At 36.4% G+C, this 24,975-nt stretch overlaps 1 protein-coding gene across 1 annotated transcript; it reads right to left on the bottom strand.

The window, feature by feature from the left end:
* Nucleotides 1–19,115: 19,115 nt before the first annotated feature.
* On the bottom strand, nucleotides 19,116–19,769 carry LOC703337 (ubiquitin-conjugating enzyme E2 N-like). The gene has a single exon (XM_015140068.3). It carries the CDS (start codon nucleotides 19,729–19,731, stop codon nucleotides 19,273–19,275), a length of 459 nt encoding a protein of 152 aa, XP_014995554.3. The 5' UTR covers nucleotides 19,732–19,769; the 3' UTR covers nucleotides 19,116–19,272.
* Between the last annotated feature and the right edge of the window lie 5,206 nt (nucleotides 19,770–24,975).

Raw genomic sequence — 24,975 nt, 5'->3', positions numbered from 1 at the left:
TCTAAATCAATAAATAGCAGATTAACCTTTAAACTTTACATAGCTATCTAGAATTTATAAATTATTTTGGTAATCACAAGCCTATTTCTAGTGATCCAGAGCTTACTATTCATCTTATTTATATTTATCTATAATTTTAGCATTAGAAAAAAGTAAAACAGCAAGTAGATTTATACAACAGTGTTACCATTGAGACCGTGATGAAATAGTACATATTAGGTGATCTCATTCAATACATTTGTATAGATAATGTAAAGAATGATAAATATAAAAACTTTATAAAGTAATATATGTAAAGTTGCATATCCTATATGTCACTTATAATACAGATTTATTTGTCTCAAGAATATTTTAATCTACTGATGCATTATTGTTTGATTAGAAAACAATTTTCCTGCAAGTAGTTTTATGTAGAAAGAAAGTTTTGAACTAAATAAAGTTCTTTAAGAAAAATATTATAAATAATATATTGAAAATCAGTTATAATGTCTCACATAAATCAAAATAGTTCTGAAAATAATAGCAGAAAATAGCCATTGATGATGAAGTTTAAAGACAAGAAGTTTGATGGGTAGGAAGGAGACGTACTGAACAGTTTATATGAAAAAAATCTTTGATTCACCCTTGGATTTTCAGAAAAATGTAGTTCAGTCAGCAATGACTCCTGGCAATATATAGATGTGGAAAACACACATCTAAAAATATATTATCAGCCAAAAGTCTTCAATGGATTCAGAATTCTGTCTAAACATTTCTTTATATTTCTGTGTAGGTTTTTAATTACACTGATACATGTGTAGTACTATGGTAACTTGAAATGATTTTATAAAGTTGCCTTTCTAGTATAATTATGTTGTTGATATTTAATTTAATTTATATACAGATTCAAACTGTCAATTAAACTCTGGTAATTATTGACTTCCATAAAGGAAACACTTTTTTGATAATAACTGCCAATCAAGTATCTTTCTATATCTCTGCTATTTCCTAGGCTGAATTCCACCAAATAGAAATTATGTTATTTGAATAAGGGTTGCAGATTGTTTATCATATTATTTGAATACACATAGAATTACTCCACAAATTGAGGGGGTTGCTTTGGATTTTAATGCCTTTGCTAGGTACTCTTCTAGGCACAAGCAAAAGCAGTCATGGATTTGTTTTCATCTGCCAGTTCAGCTAATTTTATAAGTGCTTACAAATTTATATCTGCAGCACTGATATATATGGTACATTCCAAATCGGATAGCCAAAACAAACTTGCCATTTTAAGTGAGCATGACCCTTGCCAAGACTTGTTGGCATTAGATCTCAGCTAACAGATCATTATCATTAGATCAAATGTCTTACTTAATCCCTCATTGTAAATTAATCTCTCTCAAATGGTCACTCTCCATGACATCATTCTATTTGTATTTTACTCATAATTTTTACCACAGTCATATTTGTTTATGTATTTATTTTCCTAGGTGATGTCTATCTCCTCCAGTAGAAAGTGACTTTTCCCCAAGGGCAACATCTTCTCTGTCTTGTTCAACTTCATATCCCCAGCACCTAGAACAATGTCTGGCATACAGAAGGTGCTCACAATTATTTGTGGCATCAGTAATTCTCTCACCTCACATGTCTATAAACCACAATACTCAGATCATTTAGTTTAATGGAGATGCCCACAACCTAATTTTTAATCTGACCTACTCAATATAGTCTGGTCACTGTTGACATTTTGCGCTGGATGAATTGTTGTTGTGAGGGACTGTCCTGCGCATCGTCCTATGTTTAGCAGCATCCTTGGCCTCTACCTACTACATGCCAGTGACACTCCCTTCCCTTGCCATGGCAACAAAAAATTGCCAGATGTAGCTCCAGGAAGGCAAAATTTCTCGTTTCAAACCAATGAAATACAAAGATGTCTGTCTTGGAGACCAATCACATTTAATCTGTGTATCAACTTGATCTCATAAGCATTTTGTATATTGTTTATTGATAACTTAGTTCAACTAATCAAGACACTCAAAAACACAAATTTTTCCATATACTCTTATTCACGCCTTTAAACCACCACCAAATTCTGTTCATAGTTCATTCATAGTATCTTTTCATTCTCATTGAGAGTTATGTTTCAAGCTTTTTTCAACATTTCCTTGTATGACTGTATTTCCTTGGTATGACTGATTAATTTGCCTAATGAAAACCTGAAACAGTTTCATGCCTTAATCCTGTGTATTAGTCCATCTGTGCCGCTATAAAGGAATACCTAAGGATCAGTAATTTATAAAGAAAAGAGGTTTATTTGACTCATGATTCTGCAGGCTGTACAAGAATCATGACACCAGCATGTGTTTCTGGTGAGGGCTTCAGGATACTCCCACTCATAGCAGAAGGCAAAAAGGAAGGAGTGTGTGCAGAGATCACATGGCAAAAGAGCAGAACAAGAGAGGGGGAAGACACCAGGCTCTTTTAAACAATCAGCTGTGAAAGGAGCTAATAAAGCGAGAACACGCTCATTACCACAAGGATGGCATCAAGTTAATCATGAAGGATCCACTGCCAAAATACAAACACCTCCCACCAGATCCCACCTCCGATACTGGAGATTAAATTTAACATGAGACTTGGCAGACCAAATAAACCATATGCAAACCATAGCACCTTGTCTCAACAAGCCTGGGTAGCATGGTTACCAGAAGAATCCGGTGCGGCTGATATAGCTATGCAGCCTGTCCCTTCCAGTGTTTCCTATTCTCTTCAACTAGAAAAAGCTAATGATTTTTCTAATTGTCCCTGGGACTGTGCTATACTTTAGTCATTTCTTCATATGAATGGACTTTATGCCATTTTATTGTGAGTGACTCTCACACCACCCACTGGCTCAGAGGCCTCTTGGTTATTCATTAATCATTTTAGTTTCTATGCTTGCCATTGTTGAGATTTTCCACCTTTCTTGAAGCCAGAGGACCAAGTATAATTAACTTTATTTTTAAAAAAGCAAGTTATTTCCACTTTACTCTTTAAATTTCACCTCATGACAATAGATGTTACATTACCGATTGATTGGAAATCAGTGATATTTGGGCAATATCCTGAGATGATGTAAGAGAAGTATGTTGAAAGTCTCCTACTTTCTGCCTCAACAGATGAAAGAAAAGTCTGTTTATAATCGTTTGCAACTTTAAGGATATTCTTAGTTGTACAAAAACGGTGACATTTTAAATTCTTGATAACAATACCTTCGTACACATGCACCTACACACACAGAGACACTACACTTTTCTACACCAAAATAATTAAAATGCATACTTAAATGGTTATTTTCTTCAACTCTAAGACAAAAAGAAATGGTTGAAACAAATCGTTTGTACTAACAAGGAACAAAGTAAAATTGTTTTGTTGCCCAGTAGTAATAAATTGCAGTAGTTTCTTAAGTTTTATTTTTGACACTTTCTGGCTGATGTACTACTGTTTTTGTTTTTTTTTTTTTGTTTTTTTGTTTTTTTGTTTTTTGATACAGAGGCTTTCTCTGTTGCCCAGGCTGGAGTGGAGTGGAATGATCTCAGCTCACTGCAACCTCCGCCTGTGGGGTTCAAGCAATTCTTCTGCCTCAGCCTCCCAAGTAGCTGGGGCTACAGGTGTGTGCCACCACGCCTGACTAGTTTTTTTGTTTTGTTTTGTTTTTTGTTTTTTCTTAGCAGAGATGGGATTTCACCATATTGGCCAGTCTGGTCTCAAACTCCTGACATCATGATCTGCCTACCTTGGCCTCCCAAAGTGCTGGGATTACAGGCATGGGCCACCATGCCTGGACTGGATGTACTACTTTATGGTCATTTTGTAACTTGAAAACTGCATTTTTTAAATTCTTCACTTGTACGTATTCACTGTGTTACAGAATAAAAATTAACTTATTAATTTACCAAAAAGGAAACAAAGTTATATTTTCCATTTTGAGACATTTTCTAGGTAGAAAGTAAAATCTCCTAAAATTTTATAAACATAATAAAATGACCAACAAAAACAACCACTTCAAAATACATATGAAAGTTAGGTTTATAAAATTTATCTTTATATTTTAATATCAGTAAAATATGTTAATATGAATCATTTCATTAAAATAAGACTTAGAGGTAGATTTCTCCAATTTCTGTGATCACTTCTATTATACCATCAAGAGTCAATGAGTAAGTTAATTAGCTTGATGGAATCTTTCTACAATGTACACAATAATCAAAATTACACATTGTACCCCATAAATATACACAATTATTATTTTTCAATTAATAATAAATTAATTTTAAGAATGTTTTTCTAAAAGAGTCAATGATTATATTTTTATGAGATTTAAAATATTTTTAAATTTATGTGCTCATTTTAAAATTTAGATTCAACTATATTTCAAATTAAAGAATAAAACAATCTAAGTTCTGATTCCAAAAATGATGAGAAAATAACTAGTATTTTTAAATTGAAATAATTACATTTCTAATTCAATAAAGTAATTGAAGTGCATGATAAATTATACAAATTTGGTATTTTAGGGCATAATTTATCAAATTCAGATTTTGTCTATAATATCTATAATATATCATGTCTGATTTATTGTTCATTTATCTAATATATTTACTTTGGTTACATTCAATAGTTTTACATACATAGGCTGATGCACATTTCTTATTTTCATTTACATACCTGTTTACAAACTAAAATTTATTCCAAAGCCTTGAGTTCTATCAAATGGATATTTTTCTGATGACAGGTAATATAATAGTTTATATGTCAAAATAAAATTAGACCCGTCCCACTCAAGCCCTAAAGTTATAACTTTATCAAAACATTTATCCAATAGAAAAAATGTTTTAATTTTTAACATTTGAGATAATGCAATAAATGTACTAATATTCTAAGGCTAAATTTTAAATTGAAAAACTTGTCATTTCTTGAATCTCTAACTTTTCAGTTTGCCCTTACAGAGGGCACTAACATTTTTATCTTTTGATTTAACATAATCATGGAATTTGGTGGAAAGAAATTATTTAAACAGCAATTATATAACTAAAAAGATAACCTGCTTTGCTTTTCCACAAATGAAAAAGGTTATACAAATGAGCTATACAATCATCTCTTTCCTGATTACATTTCTCAGTTTACTTTACTCAAATTTAGGAAAATCAACCATTTTTTACCCGATATTTTCAATCCCATTTTTATCTATAATTTAAGTATTCTGTATGATTTCTTGAATACACAAACACGAGTGTAATTAATAAAGTTCTTTGAAAATAGTTTTTTGGCAGGTACATGCAGACCTTCAATTTCAAAAACGCACTTGAACAGTAATTATAAATAATGGTTTAGTGTCCCAGAGGGTCTTGTCAGTGCAATCATTTATCTGTGTAAAAGTCTGTCGTAAATTTTGAATGCAAACCAAGGCACTAAATGTCTGGATTAAAAGCTGACTTCTCTGAAGCTAAAAAAGTCATGTCTACCTATTTTAGTTGCTTTTCTTTTATTTGGCATTCATACACTGTTTCCCCTTAATGTGACAGTCTAAAGCAGACAAAGAAAAAGAGGCACTACACTTTTAGACAGAACAGTGACCGACATCAGGACCTCTTGACTGTGTGTCTTGCAGTCAGGGACATCCAGAGTAGTGCAGGTGGGGCTTGCACAAGGCCAAGGAACATCTGCTTTGCCACGATGAGAGTCAATGATAGTGCTCTGTATTATCCTGTAACAAGCTTGAAGAAAAAAAAAAAAAAAGGATAAAAAAGGTTGTAGAAATTTCTATCACAAACAGAGCTAGTGCCAGCAGGTGAGACTCTAGCCCATCTGTGCATGAAGAGCTCCCTTAGCAAATGAAATCATATTTTCTTTTCAATGTAATCCATAAAGATGAAGGGCAGAAAGTATCGTCTTGGATCAGAGAAGAAAAAAGATAGGAATAAAACAAATCTGATACATCCTAAGTAGCACTACTCTACCGCTTCTCATAATATGTATTAAATACCTCATTTCAGCTAAGCCCTGACTGAGCTACCACGAAAGAGCTGCTGTAAAGAGCTGCTGGTTTGTTGCAAATGTTTTGCCTGACAAGTAGATTGATGGTTGAGACTTAACTCAGATATTTAAAATAATATGTTGTTTTTCTGAATATTTTCACATCTTGGCACGTCACTCTTAACATTTTGCTTGGATTCTTCTACTGTGACCCGGGGAGAGGTTCCTTTCTAGCGAGTCTTTGGGCAACTTCAAGGATGGGAGGGTATTTTTTACATCTCTGGTCGTTAGCAATTATGCCTGGCAATAAGTGTTTGTTAAATGAACCCAATAATCTTAGAAGAATGTGCTCATACTTCTAATTTGATTTTACTTGTTCATCCAAAAGTCAATACAGATCATCTAAAATATAAATCTTAAAATATTTTGTTTTATTTTGCTTTACTGGAAAACACGGTGCAAAAATCAACTAAATATTTAATTTTATTTAAACATGGTTATTTTGTAGTGTTCTTGTTAAAACTAATTTGGGCTTCTGTGAGGAGACAAGGAGCATGGTATTCCAACTTAGAATGCACTAATAATCTATTTTATAGCTTACAAAAATATGAGAATGTTCTCCTCAAAAAATGATCTTGCAGGAATGTATTCCATGGGTTTTCAAGACCCATGTGAAATTCCAGTGAACATCAGCAAGTCCCATTTCAATTGTCTTACATAATGATATAGAAGCTAAAACAAAGATGATTTCTTCTAGATTGCTGAAAACATCGAAAAATTCACTATGTATTTTCAGTCTCTGTATTTTTTATGGTCTGAATGTTTGTATCTCCTCCAAATTTACATGTTGAAATCTAATCACCAGTGTGATGGCATTGGGATGTGGGGTCTTTGGGAGGTGACCAGGTCATGAGGGCAAAGCCCACAGGAATGGTATTCAACCCTTAAAAAGAGGCCCCAGGGAGCTGCCTTTTGTTTTTCACGACGTGAGGATGCAGAGAAAAGTCCCCTTATATGAACTAGGAAATGAGCCTTCACCAGACACCAAGTCCGCTGGCACTGTGACCTTGGACATTCCACCCTCCAGAACGGAAAGAAACCAATTTCTGTTGTTTGAAAACTACCTAGTCCATGGGACTTTGTTGGTACTTTGTTATAGCAGCCCAACTGGACTAAACAATTTTTTTTTTTTGAGACCGGGCCTCGCTCTGTCAGCCAGGCTGGAGTGCAGTGGCCTGATCTCTGCTCACTGCAAGCTCCTACTCCCGGGTTCACGCCATTCTTCTGCCTCAAGTAGCTGGGACTACAGGCGGCCGCCACCACACCCGGCTAATTTTTTGTATTGTTAGTAGAGACGGGGTTTCGCCTTGTTAGCCAGGATGGTCTCGGTATCCTGACCTCGTGATCTGCCTGCCTCGGCCTCCCAAAGTGCTGGTATTACAGGCGTGAACCACCGCGCCCGGCCTATAACAACATTTTAATCCTCAAAACAGAATATTTAAGGATATCAAATTGGGGTAGAATAGCAGCATCTGAATTTCTACACTGACCAAATATAGTTTTTTTTTCAAATTAAAGCTTCATGAAGAGATTGTACATTTATTATTTCAACACTACTGTTGAATTATTTTAAACCCTTCTGGGCTGCCAATAAGCAAAACCTAGCTACACAATAAATGAGACACCCACATACCATTCCTATGACAAACTCAAAGAAAATTTTCTCCCAGAGAAATAAAGGGTAAGATGATATTTTAATTAAATATTATTGTATGCATTTTGATGAGTGCACCATAAAGAACTGCTTGTATTGAGCTGATATTTTTATACATTATAGATTTTAAGAATTATTTTAACTCATAAACATCTTTTTTTATTATTCAATTTAATATTTTAAACCAAAGTTCAAAAAAAGTATCCTTTTGTTGTTGTTGTTGGGGTGTGCTGATTCTGGGTATTTCTGTAAGCCTTTGTACATATTACAATTACAACCCTACTGAAATGCACTGTCTGAGCTTTCTAAGCCAATTATGAATCTCGGAAGTGCAGCTCTGCTTCCTGACCAAAAGGAAGCCAACCAAGCACAATATTATAACTCCTTAGAGAGTAATTTTTCCATAATGGGTTTTACTTGAGTGACTCATACTGATTATATACGATGCAACACAATTAAATACGATTCTGTGTGGCTTTGCACACGTGTACACGTGTATCAGAAACAATGCAACATTTGCAGTTGCTTCCACAAATAGCCTTAAAAAAGGAATGAGTAACGTCATACAGATTACCAATAGCCACTTCAGTGGAGAAGCGTAGGAGAGGCTAGATAGGACAAGAAGAACTTTAGCAGAGGGAAACAGCAAGGCTCAGGAAAAAGAGGTTGATTGTTTCTTTAAGGTTAGGAGTCATAAGGCTGATGGAGAAATGGGGGTTAGAGATATGATTTGAAAAGAGTCAATTAAGTCCAGAGAGGCAGGGAAGTGGTTCCAGATGGCAGGTAAAACACAGGAGAAAGGGAAAGTGGTGGAGTGGATAGAGGTGAAGAGGGTGAAGAGGGGGCCTTGAGAAAGCAACTAGGGAGGCTTTTAAATCTGAATTTAATGACAGAATAAAACAAGTACAAAAAAGCCAATGTTCTGAAACAATTTTCAATAACAATCTAATATAATTCAAGTTCAGAATTTTAAGTATATTTGCAGCTGAGAGGTCCAACAGCATAATCCTTCACAAGAAGCTTCTTTTTCCTGCCCAGGCCTCACTCTATCACCACCAAAACCTATGACCTATACACAAAATACCACATGACTTATAGCCCACATTTTGAAAGAGACTGGTATATTTTTCACAGTTGTTTAACTCTGTAATCGTGAGATTTACATGTATTACAGGAAAATAAAAGTGAATTTATAAACCCATGTTTTTCAGACTTGGGTTGAATCTCCCATGCCAACCTACCAATTTTCCTCATGGGATTTAACAGGTAAGGGAGGAAGAAACTTCATGTAAAAATGCCCTTGATCTCTACCCATTGTTCAGACAATACAGATGGCCCTTCATAGAACAGCAGAGATTTCCCCAGTACAACACACAATCTGTTTTCCCAAATGACAGCCCCCTTTAAGTATTAACTACCAGCAGTGGAGAAAATACTTTTGTTCCTGCTCTTGTATGGGGTGGCATTCTCAACAGCAGAAGGCAGTGGCCCTGAGTAAACCTGGTTCCATTGAGAGAATAAGTATTTATTAAATATGTACTGGTTTAATTTTTTATTGGGTATCTATTATGGAGTAAGCCCTGTGCTGTGTAATACAGATGCAGTGACCAATTAGGCAAAGTATTCTTCAGAAGTGTATACACAAGTGAGGGCATAGAATTCAGAAGACAGCTACAAAACCAAATAAGAGAAATGATAAAGCTAAATATAAAGGTAACACATAAAACTAATGCTTATTTGTTGTTGAGACATCAAGAACAGTTTCCATGATAAGTGGATCCCAGCAACTTTAAGAATTCATACTATGCACAAGAACCCAAGGACAGAAACAATATTTTCCAGGAATTAACAGTAGCTATTCAAGTTGCCTGGTGTCACAGCAGTACATTTTAGCTCTTTTTAAAAGCTTTGGAAGCTTTGGCTACTGGTCAGTGTATCTTATTAAGCCACTCTCAGAATCACTTTCTCAGTATCGCCTCTGCAGAGAAAGAGTCTGGCTGAGAATCCTTGAGTGTCAAATATACTAGTACAACTAACATAACAAAAATGTCCCCAGAGACATAATCTGGTGTAAGGCAGAGTAATATCAAAGTTTTAAAAAGCTTTATTGACCCTTTTTCTTAAATGTTCCAGATCGGTGGTTCCCAAACTTGGCTTCATAGTAGAATTGTCTGGGGAGATTTTTGTAAAAAGACAGACACTTGCACACACAATTCCAGCCATCACCCAGAGACCTGTTATATAGCAGTGGTCAATGAAGAAATTCTATGAATATACATATATAAGCTAGATTTCATGTACGCTAAACTCCCTTTTCAAAAATGTAGGTTTAGGATTTGGAAAATACTGGTTTAGGGAAAAAATAATTGGCATTTGGAGCCAGCAGTAAATTCTCCATTTGCCACTAAGTTACTGCTTTCTTCTTTATGACTCAGGATCCAACATTCAGCACTGGCACAGGACAACATTAACCAGAGACATCTACTCTCCTGACCAATGAGGTACAGACTCCAGGGCAATGCTTCACCACAACCCTTACCTGATGTACTCAAAGACAACTGCATCCAGATACCACCAACAAAACTCTGAGTTTTGTCCCTGCCAGTACCAGAGATGAATAATGCTTCATCGTGTAGGGAGGATTTGAATGGCGAAGAGCCTGGATAGGAGAAAAGACAAGTTAATTAACCTGTCAAATCATTCCGTTCAGAGAACATAAATTCAAAGGAAACTGCATAATGAAATAACATTTCCATTTTCTTGCTTTTTTTTTTTTTTTGTATTCTGATTCATTGTTCAAGAGGTACCTACAAATTAGCATGGTTTTTGCAAAGATCACATATAATGTCTGAGGACTTTTGCAATGTAAAACAAGTTATATTATTCTTAAATTTGTATGTGCATAGGACTAACAGGAAATGTAATTCTGTTCCTTTACAATGGTTACTCGATAGATATGAAATACTAGAAAATATATGAAAAATGTTTATAATAGGTTTAAAAAGTTAAAGACCTCTGTAATGTAGACCTCTGTAATGTAAAAGAAGACATTTAAAAAGTTATTTACATTTACTAAATTACACTCTTAATAATAATGCAAAATTTATTTTAAATATAATTACGTTTCAAATTTCTAATCCTTTAGCTCAAGAATTGGCAAGTTATGGTCCACTCCCTGTTTTTGTAAATAAAGTTTTATTGAAACACAACCTCCCTCTTTGTTTACTTGTTGTTGACAGCATCTTTTGTGTAACAACAGCAGGTCTGAGTAATTGTAATACACTGCATGTTTCTCAAAGCATAAAATACGTATTATCCCACCTCTTTACAGAAAATATTTGCTGACTCCTGCTTTAGACCATTACTTGAATCAGATGTAAAATATGTCAAAATCTCCATAAAACATTATAGCAAAATTAACACTGAAAAATTGCTGAAATTAAGTAAATATGTTTTATGAAATAAAATAAAGTTAAACATTTATTATGTGTCTGTATTTCAATTTCATTTCTAAACATTGCCAGTCAACCAAAAACCTTTCACACACATGGACAAGAATAATTAACTCAAAACTTCTTTAATATTTTGCTGAATCATATAAAAAATTTTACATTTTTTTGGTTGTTTCCGAAATTTAACAAGTTGAGATGATGGACTGCATTTTATTTAACAATTTGTTAGTTCGATTCATAACTTTTAAATATTTAGAAATATGCTATGTAGCCTCATTTGTACTCTTACCTAGGCTCCACCAAAGTTTCCACCTGGCCTCTAGGCTGTATTTCGTGCCTCAATCATACCAGAGAGTGCACCATTGTGCAAGAAATGCACTCTGGAAGAGCCAGTTGTAAACTTTGGTCAAGCCCAGAAAGCAAAATTTCTAAATTGTCATGGCATTATCAATCAAGTACGAACTGTCCTCCTTCCATTCTCTGTCTGTACGGGCCTTGAAATCAATCTAACTGAAGTGAAAATAGAAGGGGATGAAAGAAGGAATGGTTCCCTTCCACAACAAGAGATAGCCAGCCTGCAAGATAGCCAGGCCTGGATACATAGAAGGAGGAAATGTCAATTTAAATCAAATCTGACTTTTGCTTTTATCTAGATGTGTCTATGATGCAACTTAAAGTAAGTTAACATTTTTTGTTACTCAAGAGTGACTAGGTAAGTAATGAGACCCTACTGTATAAAATTAATGGGAGACATAAATAAAGGTGCTTTGTGAGTACAACCCATGAGTCACATTCACAAAACCTAATAGTTTATATATATGTATGTGTGTATGTGTATATATTTGTGTGTACATATATATAATCTCCCAAAGACTTAGATAAATGTTTCACCCATGAGTCACATTCATAAAACCTAACTCTGTGTGTGTATATATGTGTGTGTGAGTGTGTATGTGTGTGTATATATATGTGTGTGTGTGTGCATGTATATATAAATATCCCAAAGACTTACTCTAAAATAGGTCATAGGATAGTGCTGAAGAATCCAGAATCGGACAATCTTGCCTAGAGTTGAGCTCCAGGTTTACTACTTAACCTTGTGGCCGTGGGCAAGTTATGTATCTTCTCTGTGCCTCAAAAAGGAAAAAAAAAAAAAAAAAAAGGAAGAACATAAGCAAATTAACTGCAGCAAATAAGTGTTGTGAATACTGAATGAGTTAATAAATGCCCAGTGTTTAGAGTAATACTGACACAACAAAGTGAGCTGGAAATGTTTGCCATTTTTGTTTCTTAGTTTTTACTGCTTATTACAATATAAATACAACCATCATAGAGTGAGAGAACAAATCTTAAGTGCAGAAGTCAATGAGTTTTTACCGATGTATACACCTATCTAAATACTGAGATCAATATAAAAATATTTCTTGCCTTCTGGAAAGCTCTTTAGTCCCCTTCATAGTTGTTACTCAACTACCACAAAGGTAACCACTATTCTGATATTTTATCCCCATAGTTAGTCTGTTTCTGATCTTCATGTAAATGAAATCTTCCAGCAAGCACCCTGTGGTTCTACTACTTCGGCTCATTTTCTTTTTTTTTTTTTTTTCTGTAAGATTCATCCTTTCAAGGAGAGTACTCATTCATTTTCATTGCTTCATAGCTTTCTAATGTTGATGGACTTTTATGTTGTTTTCTAGTTTTCAGCAGTAATGAATAAAGTTGCTATAAACATTCTTTTACATGTCTTTTGAGGCCGTAAGCATTAGATTTTGCCCAATATGTACACAATTTGTTCAACCCGCTGTGTCAGAGCATGCATGTATTCTTTGACAGAAACTATTAGTTTACCTAAGTCAGTGTATTAATTTATACTCCCAGAAGCAATTTATGTGAGTTTTAGTTGTTCACAGTATCGTCAAAACTTGATGTTGATATTCTCTTTAATTTTAGTCATTCTAGAGTGAATGTGGTAATATCAAAAGAAAGTTGGTTTTACATTTTGATTAGAAATGAAGACTGAAGACTTGTGATGTTTAGAGTCAAATATGCTTATTATCCATCTGGATATCCTTGTTGATGAAGTGTCTGATCAAACTTGTGTCCATCTGAGTTTTGAATGTTCTATTCTTTTTGTTTTTAGACGTTCTTTACACTGGATATGAATGCATGTTGCATATATGTATTGCGCATATATCCTCTGAATCAGTGGCTTACCTTTACAGCCTTTTAAAAAAATCTTTTTTAATGGAGAAAAACTATCCTAAATATTAACAAAGTCGAATGTATTATTTTTTAGTTACATAATTGGTTGTTCTGTCTCCTGTAAGAAATATTTTTCTACTCCAAGGTTGTGGAAATATTTCCTTTTGTTTTCATCTAGATTTTTTTTTTGTTTTACCTTTCTGATTTAAATTTATGATCTTTTGTAAATAATGTGAGTGGTGAGATGGGATCAAAGTTTATAGTTTTAAAGTAATAAACTGTCTATTTTAGATAAGTTTTAGGTTCACAGCAAAATAGAATGGAAAATACAGAGTCCCACATACCCACTATCCTCACACATAAACAACCTCCCTGACTATCAAGATCTCACACCAGAGGTGTACATTTGTTACAGCGGGTAAATGTACATTGACACATCATTATCACCCAGAGTCCAGTTTACATTAGGAATCACTTATGATGTTGTACATTCTATCGGTTTTGAAAAAAATATAATGACATATTTCTGCTTGTATGGAATAGTTGTATTGCCTAAAAATCCTCCTTTCTGCCTATTCATACCTTCTTCCCTGCAAATCCTTGGAAACAATTAATATTTTTTACTGTATCCATATTTCTGTCTTTTCCAGAATATCAAATAGTGTAAATAATGGAGCATGTAGCCTTTCAAAAAGGCTTTTTTTTTTTAACCTAGTATATATGTATTTAGATTTTCTTATATCTTTACATGGCTTGAAGCTCATATATTATTTTAACACTGAATACTATTTTATTATCTGGCTGTGCCAGTTTATTTATCTATTCCCATACTGAAGGACATCTTCGTTGATTCCAAGATCTGACAGTTATGAATAAAACTGCTATAAAGATCTCTATGCAAGTTTCTGTAGTAAATATAAGTTTTCAAGTCATTTGGATAAATATCAAAGAGCATGATTGCTGGGTCATATGGTAAGAGTATGTTTAATTTTGTAAGAAACTTCTAAACTGTCTTCCAAAATGGCTGTACCATTTTTCATTCCCACCAGCAATGAATGTGAATTTCTGTTGCCCCACATCCTTGACAGCATTTGTTGCTGTCAGTATTTTGGATTTTTGCCATTTTGGAAAATGTCTAAATTCATTTTTTTGCATGAATGTCCAGCAGTCTCTGTACCATTGTTTCAAAAACAATATTTTCTTCCTTGTATTTTATTTCCTTCTTTCTCAAAGGTCAGATGAGTATATTTACGTTTGTCTTTTTCTTGACTATGTATTCTGTTCCATTGAAAAATTGGTCTATTCTTTCACTAATACTACACTATTTTGATTATTCTAGCTTTATCATAACTTTTGAAATCAGGTGGTATCAGTCCTCCAATTTTGCTCTTCTCTTTCAATGTTGTGTAAGCTATTTTGGGGATTTGCCTCTCCATATAAATTTTGGAGTCAGTTGTACAATATCTCCACAAAATAACTTCCTGGGATTCTGATTGTGATTAGACTGAATCTATAGATCAATTTGGGTAGAACTGGTATCTTGACAATATCAGTTCTTCCTATCCATTAATATGGAATATTTTTCATTTACTTAGTTCTTGATTTTTTTCATGAGACTTTTATAATTTTCCTTAAATAGATCTTCCACATATTTTGTTAGATTTACATCTAAGCATTTGTTGGAATACTAATGTAAGTGGTATTTGTTTTTTATTTTAAATTCTAAGTTTTCAATGTTGTATATAGGAAAGTGATTAACTTGTGTATATTATTCTTGTATCCTTAAACCTTGCTGTAATCACTTATTATTATCAGGAGTTTTTTCATCAATTCTTTTAGATTTTCTACATAGACAATCATGTCATCTGCAAACAAAGGGAGTTTTGTTTCTTTCTTCTCGGTATGTAGACTTTCTATTTCCTTTTCTTATGTTGTTGACTTAGCTAGAATTTCCAGTAGGATGTTGAAAAGCAGTGGTAAAGGGGGATATCCTTTCTTTATTTTTTATCTCAGTGGAAAAGCTTCAGGTTTCTCACTGTTAATTATGATGATAGCTGTAGATTTTTTGTAGACATTCTTTATTAAGATAATGGAGTTTTCCCTTTAGTTTACTGCTAGTTTCTGTCATAATGTGATGTTGGATTTTATCAAATGATTTTCTGTATTTATTGATATAATAATGTGCTTTTTTTCTTTCAGTCTGTTGATGTAATACATTGCATTAAGTCACTTTTGAATGTTGAAATAATCCTGCATGTCTGAGATGAAGCTCGTTTGTCCAAGGTGTATAATTCTTTTTACATACTATTGAATTTACTTGCTAATATTTAGTTGAAAATTTTCTTCATGTCTATACAAATATTAATCTGTATCTTTTTTTTTCTTTTTGCTCATAATGTCTTTGTCTCATGTTGTTTCAGTGTAATGTTAGTCTCATAGAATGAAGCAGAAAGTCTTCCCTCTGAATTTATATTTTAGAAGAGATTGTAGAGAATCGGTAATTTTTTTTCTTAAATGTTTGGTGCAATTTATGAGAATTCTGGTTCTGGTGCTTTGTGCTTTGGAATATTATTAATTATTGATTTAGTTTTTAAATAGAGAGAGGCTTATTTAGATAATCTATTTCTTCTTTTGTGAGTTTTGGCATATTGTATCTTTCAAGAAATTAATTTATTTCATCTATGTTGCCAAATTTTGGGGAATAGAGTTGACCATAATATTCATTTATTATTATTATTTTATTAGATGGAGTCTTGCTTTGTTGCCCTTTTTTAGTGCAGGGACATAATTACTGCAACCTTGACCTGGGTGATCCTCCCAACTCAACCTCCCAAGTTGCTGGGACTACAGGGGTCTGACACCATGCTTGGTTAACTTTTTATTTTTCATAGGGACAGGGTGTCACTATGTTGCCCAGGCTGGTCTCAAGCTTCTGAACCCAAGTGATCCTACTACCTCAGCCTCTAAAAGTGATGGGATTACAGGCATAAGCCACCACACCCAGCCTCTTTATTATTATTTTAATGTCCATGGGATCTAAGCTGATGTCTCTTATTTTATTTTTGATACTAGTCATTGATATTCTCTCTCCTTTTTTCTCAGTCTAACTAGAAACTTATTGCTTTTATTGATCTTTTCAAAGAACCAACATTTAATTTTATTGATTTTCTCTATCCATTTTCTATATTCAATTTCATTGATTTCTCCTCTAATTTTTATCATTTCTTTTATTCTGCTTACTTTGGATTTAACTTATTCTTCTTTTTCCTAAGGTAGAAGTTTAGATGATTGATTTTTAGTTCTTCTTTTTTATTATATGCATTCAATCCTACAAATCACTCTCTAAGCATTGCTTTCACAATGATATGATTGTCTATGTAGAAAATCTGAAAGAGTTGATGAATAAACTCCTGGAACTAAGTGATTACAAGAATAATATACAAAAGTTAATCACTTTCCCGTACACAGCGTTAAAAACATAGAATTTAAAATTAAAAACAAATACCACTTACATTAGTATCCTAACAAATGCTTAGACATAAATCTATCATGCTTTCATCCTACAAAAAATTTAATGAGCTGGGTTTTATTGTCATTTAATTTAAAATATTTTTAAATTTTTATTGAAATGTCTTATTTTCTTAATGGCTATTTAGAAGTGTGTTGTTTCGACTCCAAGTATTTTGGTATTTTTCAGCTATTGAATTCTGGTTTAATTTCACTGTGGTCTGAAAGCAGACATTATACAACACTGTTTTAAATTTGGTAAGGTGTGTTTTAAGACCCAGAAGGTGGTCTATGTGAATTTTCCATGTGATCTTGAGAAAAAAATAGGATTCTGCTATTGTTGGATGAAGTAGTGTGTAGTTCTTGATTATATACAGTTGATTGATGGTGCTATTGAGTCCAACTATGCCCTTACTGATTTTCTGCCTACTGGATCCACTCATTTCTAATAAAGAGGTATTGAAATCTCCCACTATGAAAATAGATTCATGTATTTCTCCTTATAGGTTTGTCAGTTTTTGCTTAGCATTTTTGACACTCTGTTTTGGGGTTCATACACATTAAAATATGTCCTCTTGGAGTACTGACCTTTTTATTATTATGTAATGCCGTTCCTTATCCCTGATAACTTTCCTTGCTCTGATATCTGTTCTAACTGAAATTAATAAAGCTATACTCATTTTGTTTTGATTAATGTTAGCATTGTATATTTTTCTCTATTGATTTGCTTTTAATCTTTTCTGTGCCCTTATATTAAAAGTGGGTTTCTTGTAGACCACATATAGTTGGGTCTTGTTTTTTGATTCACTCTGAAAATCTCTGTCTATTAATTGTTGTGTTTGGATTATTTATGTTTAAGTGATTATTGATATACTTGGGTTAATAGCCATATTCTTTGTGACTACTTTTATTTGTTGTACTTATTTTTTGTTTTTATTTTTGTCTTCTATAATTTTTCTGTCTTCTATAGTTTTAATTGAGCATTTTATAAAATTTAGTTTTCTCTCCTTTTATAGCATAGCCATTATGCTTCTTTTTTAACATATTTTTTAGTGGTTGCTCTAGAGCTTACAATACATACAAAACTAATCCATGTCCAGTTGTAAACACCAATATATCACCTCATGTTTAGAGTGTGTACTTTATAATAACAAAGTATTACAAAGGCCTTCCTCTTGTTCTTTGTGTCATCGTTGTCATTAATTTCACTTATATATAAACACACACACATATACATAAGCATACATCACTGAATACATTGTTGCTATTGTTATTTTGAACACACTTATCTGTTAGATTATTTAGGAATAAGAAAAGCAAAGTTCTTTATGTTCGTTTATCATTCTCTGGTGCTCTTTCTTTATGTAGATTTGGGTTTCTGACCCTTATAATTTTCTTTATGAAGAACATTTAACACTTCTTAAAGACAGATTCTATTTTCATTTTTCTGAGAAGGCATATTTTTCTTCTTCACGTCGAAGGATAATTTCACAGTGTATACAACTATAGGTTGTTGGTGTTTTTGTCTCAGCAATCTAAATATTTCACCCTTCTTTCTTGCATGGTTTCCGAGGAGATGTGGGATGCAATTTTTATCATTAATCTTTTATAAATAACGTTTTTAAACTGATTTATTTTAATTTTTTATTTTTGATTTTCTGAAGTTTAAATATGATATTCTAAGTTTAGTTTTTTTTTTTTTTTTTTTTTTTAGAATAACAAAAAATATTTTACTAAAACATAAGATTTACAGAAGTTTCCAGACAAGCCATACAAAATGGTCACAAGCTTTTTTTGAAGGGGGGAATCTACACTTGACAGCAATGTTTTAGTGAGGGCTGTGATGTTTGTTTAATGTTCTCATTTTGGTTCAAACAATCAAGCTTGTCCATCTACAGTGTCTAAATAAAGTTAGACTTGGCTAGAGAGCATATTCTAAAGACCTGGTTAGCTGCTTTTAACCAATGCAATTAGATCACCAAAAAAGGGGGAAAGGAGCCCATAAAATTAAAAATAAAACTACCTCCTCCCTCAAATAAAATAAAATAAAATAAAATAAAGAAAAACACCCACACCCCTGCAGCTAACCTGACAACTACCTTCATTCACAGTGCTTTGTACTTAAACCAGGATGGGGGAAATGAATAAAAGCAGGGAGAGGCCACTGCTTTTAAACGTTTCACAACAATCCAGATGATACTTCTAGCCTCTGTTCACGCTTTATGACAGTGAATCAGGACAAGACATAGATTTGCTAATGTGCATTTAATCACCAAAGGACTGAAGATGTCTAGGCTTTTTTATTCTGTAATGTTTCTAAGACTGTGTCCATTAAATGCAAACAAAAAGGAGGAAGTCTTGGCAGAACAGGAGAAGTGATTCACACTTGATGATCGGATCAATTTAAATATTATTCATGGCATATAGCCTAGTCCATGCTCTAGCTGTTTCTATGGCTTGGGCTTCGTTGGTCTTCCACTGCTCCGCTTCATCATTTGCTAATGGATCATCTGGATTGGGAGCACTTAACAAGGCCTGGATAGATAGCAGAACTGTGCGGATCTGCAGTGCTGGGGACCACTTATCTTTCAAAATATCTAAACATATTCTTCCCAACTTGTCTACATTAGGATGATAAACTTTGGTCATGAAACGTACTTTAGGGGCTGCCATTGGGTATTCTTCAGGAAGGAATAGTTCAAGTTTAAAAGTCCCTCCCTCAGAGGGGGAATCTTGAGGGCCAGCAATGACCACATGAAAATAATGGGCGTTGCTCTCATCTGGTTCTGCTTTGATGCCAAGAACTGGTTCTACCAGCAAACACTGGGTTTCCTTGATGATCCTGCGGGGCAGCCCGGCCATCTTGTCAGAACCCGAGTTTGGCCTCTGGTCTCGTCTCCCCTAAGTTTAGTTCTTTAACATTTATTCTCTTAGTGATCTCTGAACTTTCTGGATATGTGGTTTTGTGTCTGACATTAATCTGGAGGAAATTTTCAATCATTATTTCTTCAGGTATTTCTTCGTTTTTTTCTCTTTCTTTTTTCTTTCTGGTATTCCTATTTCGGATAGGTTACACATTTTGCAATTGTTCCACAATTCTTGATTATTCTGCTCCGTTTTTGTTTTTTTTTTTTTTCTTTTTTTTTCCCCCCAGTCTTTTTTTCCCTTTGCCTTTCAGTTTTGGGTTTACATTGTCACATCCTCAGGGACAGAGTTTCTTTCCTCAACTTTGTCCAGTCTACTAATAAGCTCATTACCGGCATTCTTAATTTCTGTTACTTTGGTTTTGATCTGTAGTATTTATTTTTGATTCCTAGAATGTTCATCTCTCTCTGCTTCTATTACCTGTCTGTTTTTGCATGGTGTCTACTTTTTCCACTAGGGTCTTAGCCTAATAATCATAATTTTATATATTTCTGGTCTAATAATTCCAACATTTCTGCTGCTAGTTCTCATGCTTGTTTAGTATCTTTGAACTTTACTTTTTGCCTTTTAGTATTATTTTCTTGAAAGGTGGGCACTATATACTGACTAAAACAAACTGTGGTAAATAAGCCATTAGTGACGCAATTGTAAGGTGTTGAGGTAGAGGAATCATTGTGTAGTCATATTATTAGGTCTCAGGATTTTAGTGAACCTAATATCTCTGGACTGTGAACTTTACCGCTGGCTCTCAGTTCCCTAACCTAGGTGGGACAGAATGGCTGGAGAAGGGCTGAAATTTTGTATTTTCCTTCCCCTACATGGAAGACTAGAGCTGGCTACAGTTGGATATTTTAACCTACCTTCATCCAGGTAGGTTAAGCTGTTCTAAAATAGTTTCTCCTGAGGGCAGACCTTATTAAGAAGAAGAGTGTATTTTAAAATGGTTCCTTTTTCTCTTCTGTCGCCATAAATAAAAGAGGCTTTTACTTCAAAATTTACTGTGAACATCTTGGGGAATTCCTGAAAGTAAAATTCGCAAAAGTGTGGGAGTTCCCTGTGATTGGTCTTGCTAGAGTTTTGTTTTGTAATTTTTTAATAGACTTCATTTTCTAGAGTAGTTTTAGGGCCACAACAAAATTGAACAAAGAGAGAGAGAGATTTCCTGTATACCACCTCTTCCCACACATACACAGCCTCCCCACTGTCAAAATCCTACACCAGACAATTTTTCTCTCTCAGGTTTGCCCACATTGATTTTCTAGCAATTCATCAATCACAGTTCAGGGGTTCTATCCTGGTATTGGTTCCCATGGAGGTTCTGCTTGTGGGTTTCTGCTCTGAAAAGTTGTGATTCTTTGTATCTCTCTGTTTATCCAATTTTTGGAGCAGCATTTTCTTTGTGACCTCACTTCCCTGATGAACTAAAAAGAGTTGATGATTCTTTTAGTTTGTTCATATTTTTACCTCTTGAAAAGACAGAGTGAAGACCTCTAAGTTCTTCACATGCCAGACTGGAAGCCAGAAGCTCAACACTTAGAAAAAAGTTAATGTAAAAAAGAAATATGTCCTTTTTTATTTGAAAGTTACATTTTTACATGAATTTTTATCTAAATGATTTAGTCATTATACTTGTCTTCTTTGTGAAAATACAGATGACCATCAAGGTGTGGTCCTCTTTCTGTACTATCTATCTTGAAATCAGAATACTTGTATTACACACTTCATTACTGTCCTGTAAGTCTTCCATCTTTGTTCTCCTTCAAGGTTCCTTAATGCATGTCTACTCTTAGCCATTTGTATTTCTATAGAAACCTCAGAAACTGTCAGTGTTCACACGCGCACGCAGTTTTATTGGTATTGGATTTAATTCATATACCTACTTTAATTTGAAGTGAATTAATATGTTAAAAATATTGAATCCTCTGACATGTCTCCACTGATCAGACCTTCTTTTATTGCTCTCATCTATATTGCCTATTAGTGTTAATGCCGTGCACAAAACTCCACAAAATTAATATACAATTAATATGTATTTACAAACTCTTGTAATGAAAGGAATGAGGCACATCCCCCATATATCTCCCAACTTCCTGAGCCCAGCACAAACACATTCCTCCATATTTCTTTCAGACTTCAGAAAAACATCACCTGGGAGATCTCCGATAAGGAATGCTAAATGTAGAATGTTAACCAATTGTAATGCTGTAACCGAGAGAATTACCTTGTTCCCTATAACTTTATATATCTGTTTACATCGGGCTATAAAAAGCAAGCACTCGCATTGTTCGGGGCCCTCTTGTATGCTGTGGAATGGAGGGATCAAGTTCGAACTTGCAGTAAAGATCCTTGCCGCTTGGCTTTGACTCTGGACTCTGGTGGTCTTCTTTGGGGAACAAACGGTCTGGGCATAACATCTGGGGGCTCATCCGGGATTCCCCAAGCCCACCAGACCCCTGGTCAATGGATCTACTAGGATCGATCTACTGATAGGTGAGCCGGCTCGTCTCCGTTTGTCTATCTGTGTCTGTTCTGAATCTGAATCTGTGACTCGCGAGGTCTGAAACTGGAGCTGGCACAGTCCTGGCGGACGCGCTATAGGACGGCCAGCGGAGACCGGTGGGAGACGTCCCCTGGCTCTCGTCTGATCTAGTTTGCGATCTGGGCTGCCGGAGCGCCATCACGATCCGAGCAGCTAACTCTGACCCAGGCTCCCGGTGCGCGCTTACAATCTGGGCTGCCGGAGCACCAACGTGATCAGAGCAGCTAACTCTGACCCGGGCTGCCGGGGCACGCTCACGATGGGAGCCACCGGAGCGCGTCCGTGATCCGGGCAGCAACTGTCTCTGACCCGGGCTGCTGGGGCGCGCTCGCGATTGGAGCCCCCTGAGCGTGTCCGCAATCCGGGCAGCAGCTGTCTCTGACCCGGGCTGCCGGGGCGCGCTCGCCATCGGAGCCGCCGGAGCGTGTCCGCGATCCAGGCAGCAGCTGTCTCTGACCCGGGCTGCCGGGGCGCGCTCGCGATGGGAGCCGTGGGGGACGCGCTCCGGGCAGCAGCTGTCTCTGACCCGGGCTGCCAGGGCGTGCTTGCAACTAGATATTATTAATAAGCCAGATTTCCTTTAAAGGGATTCTAACCCATATTCCTTTACAAGAAGAGACTACAAATTAGTACAGGATGGGTAATACCCAGAGCACTCCCCTATCTCTCCTTACAAGTAATTTCAAAGATGTAAGAGCAAGGGGCCATGATCTTAGTTTGGAAATCAGGAGGAGAAAGCTCATTACCCTATGCCGCTCCAATTGGCCTGCTTTTGATGTGGGGTGGCCACCCGAAGGGACCTTCCGACTTGCTGTCATCACTAGAGTAAAGTCCAAGATTTTCCTACCTGGGCGTGGGGGCCACTTAGATCAAATCCCATATATCCTCATATGGCAGGACCTTGTTGAGAACCCGCCTCCTTGGCTGTCCCCTTTCCAATTAGCCCCTGAACCCTGTAAGGCACTGGTTGCTCGACCACTAAAATCCAAGCAACCAACTGCCCCCCCATCCTGTTCTACCTGATAGCAGGGACCCACTGTTCACAGAACCCCTCCGTACCCCTCCGGGCCCCAGGCTCCAGCCCCCCGGGCTGAGCTGGGGGAGGGAGCAGGCGGATGGGAGGCAGCCGGGACACAGGGACCCGCTGAGAGTGAAAGTAACTTTGAAAGGCCGGCGGGGCAGACGGGAGGGCGCACTTCGCAGGCTAGCCCCCCCCCAGCCGCCTGACTCCACAGTGGCTCTACCCCTTCAGGAAATAGGGCGCCCAGATGACACAGGAATCCCCAGGCTCCAGTACCGGCCATTCTCTACCAGTGATCTGTATAACTGGAAGACCCAGAGTGCTCGGTTTTCAGACAACCCCAAAGATTTAATGGCTTTACTGGATAGTGTCATGTTCACCCACCAGCCCACTTGGGATGATTGTCAGCAGCTCCTCCGAATCTTGTTCACAACGGAGGAGCGAGAGAGAATACAGGTAGAAGCTAGAAAGCTAGTCCCGGGGGAAGACGGTCAACCGACTGCCAATCCCGACCTCATAAACGCGACTTTTCCTCTGATCAGGCTGGCATGGGACTACAACACAGCAGAAGGTAGGGGACAGCTACGCCTTTATCACCAGACTCTAATGGCGGGTCTCCAGGCAGCTGCTCGCAAGTCCACTAATTTGGCTAAAGTATACTCTGTTCTGCAGGGAAAGACAGAGAGCCCAGCCACCTACTTAGAAAGATTAATGGAAGCTTTTAGACAGTACACCCCCATAGACCCAGAAGCTCCAGGAAGTCAGGCAGCCGTTGTAATGTCTTTCGTAAATCAGGCAGCCCCAGACATTAAAAGGAAACTCCAGAAATTAGAAGACTTAGAGGGAAAGTGGATTCAGGACCTCCTTCAGATAGCCCAGAGGGTTTATAATAACAGAGATACCCCAGAGGAAAAGCAAATAAAGGCCACTGAAAAAATGACCAAGGTCCTGGCAGCAGTAGTACAGAAAGAGCATCTACAGCCAGAGAACACCCAACCTAGGCGGCCTCCCAGGCATAATAATCTGAGCAAAGACCAATGTGCCTACTGTAAGGAAGCTGGCCATTGGGTAAGAGACTGCCCCAAAAAGAAACAACGAGGACAGGGACCCCCTAGGTCTACACCCGTACTAGTCACTCAAGACGAAGACTAAGGAAGATGGGGTTCGGGCCCCCTCCCCGAACCTAGGGTAACTTTGCAAGTGGAGGGGTCCCCAGTCCAGTTCTTGATCGATACGGGAGCACAGCACTAAGTCCTAGTTAAAACTAATGGAAAATTATCCTCCAAGTCCTCGTGGGTACACGGGGCCACAGGAGTTAAGAAATACCCATGGACAACACAAAGAACAGTAAACCTCGGAGCCAGGAATGTAACCCATTCTTTCCTGGTCATCCCTGAGAGCCCCTGTCCCCTGTTAGGGAGAGACCTGCTAACTAAAATGGGAGCACAGATCCATTTCCTCCCTGAGGGGCCCGTCGTGACCAACTCCCAAAATCAGCCCGTGTCCGTCCTGACTATAACCCTAGAAGATGAGTACCGGCTCCACCAGGAGCAAGCGGCCCCTGACCAGGACATAGCAACTTGGCTCCAGCAATATCCAGAAGCTTGGGCGGAAACGGGGG

The sequence above is a fragment of the Macaca mulatta genome, chromosome 6, assembly GCF_049350105.2.
Source record: "Macaca mulatta isolate MMU2019108-1 chromosome 6, T2T-MMU8v2.0, whole genome shotgun sequence".
In the NCBI taxonomy this organism is placed as follows: domain Eukaryota; kingdom Metazoa; phylum Chordata; class Mammalia; order Primates; family Cercopithecidae; genus Macaca; species Macaca mulatta.
The sequence above is the reverse complement of the archived record's forward strand: the minus strand, read 5'-3'. Positions and strand labels throughout refer to the sequence as shown.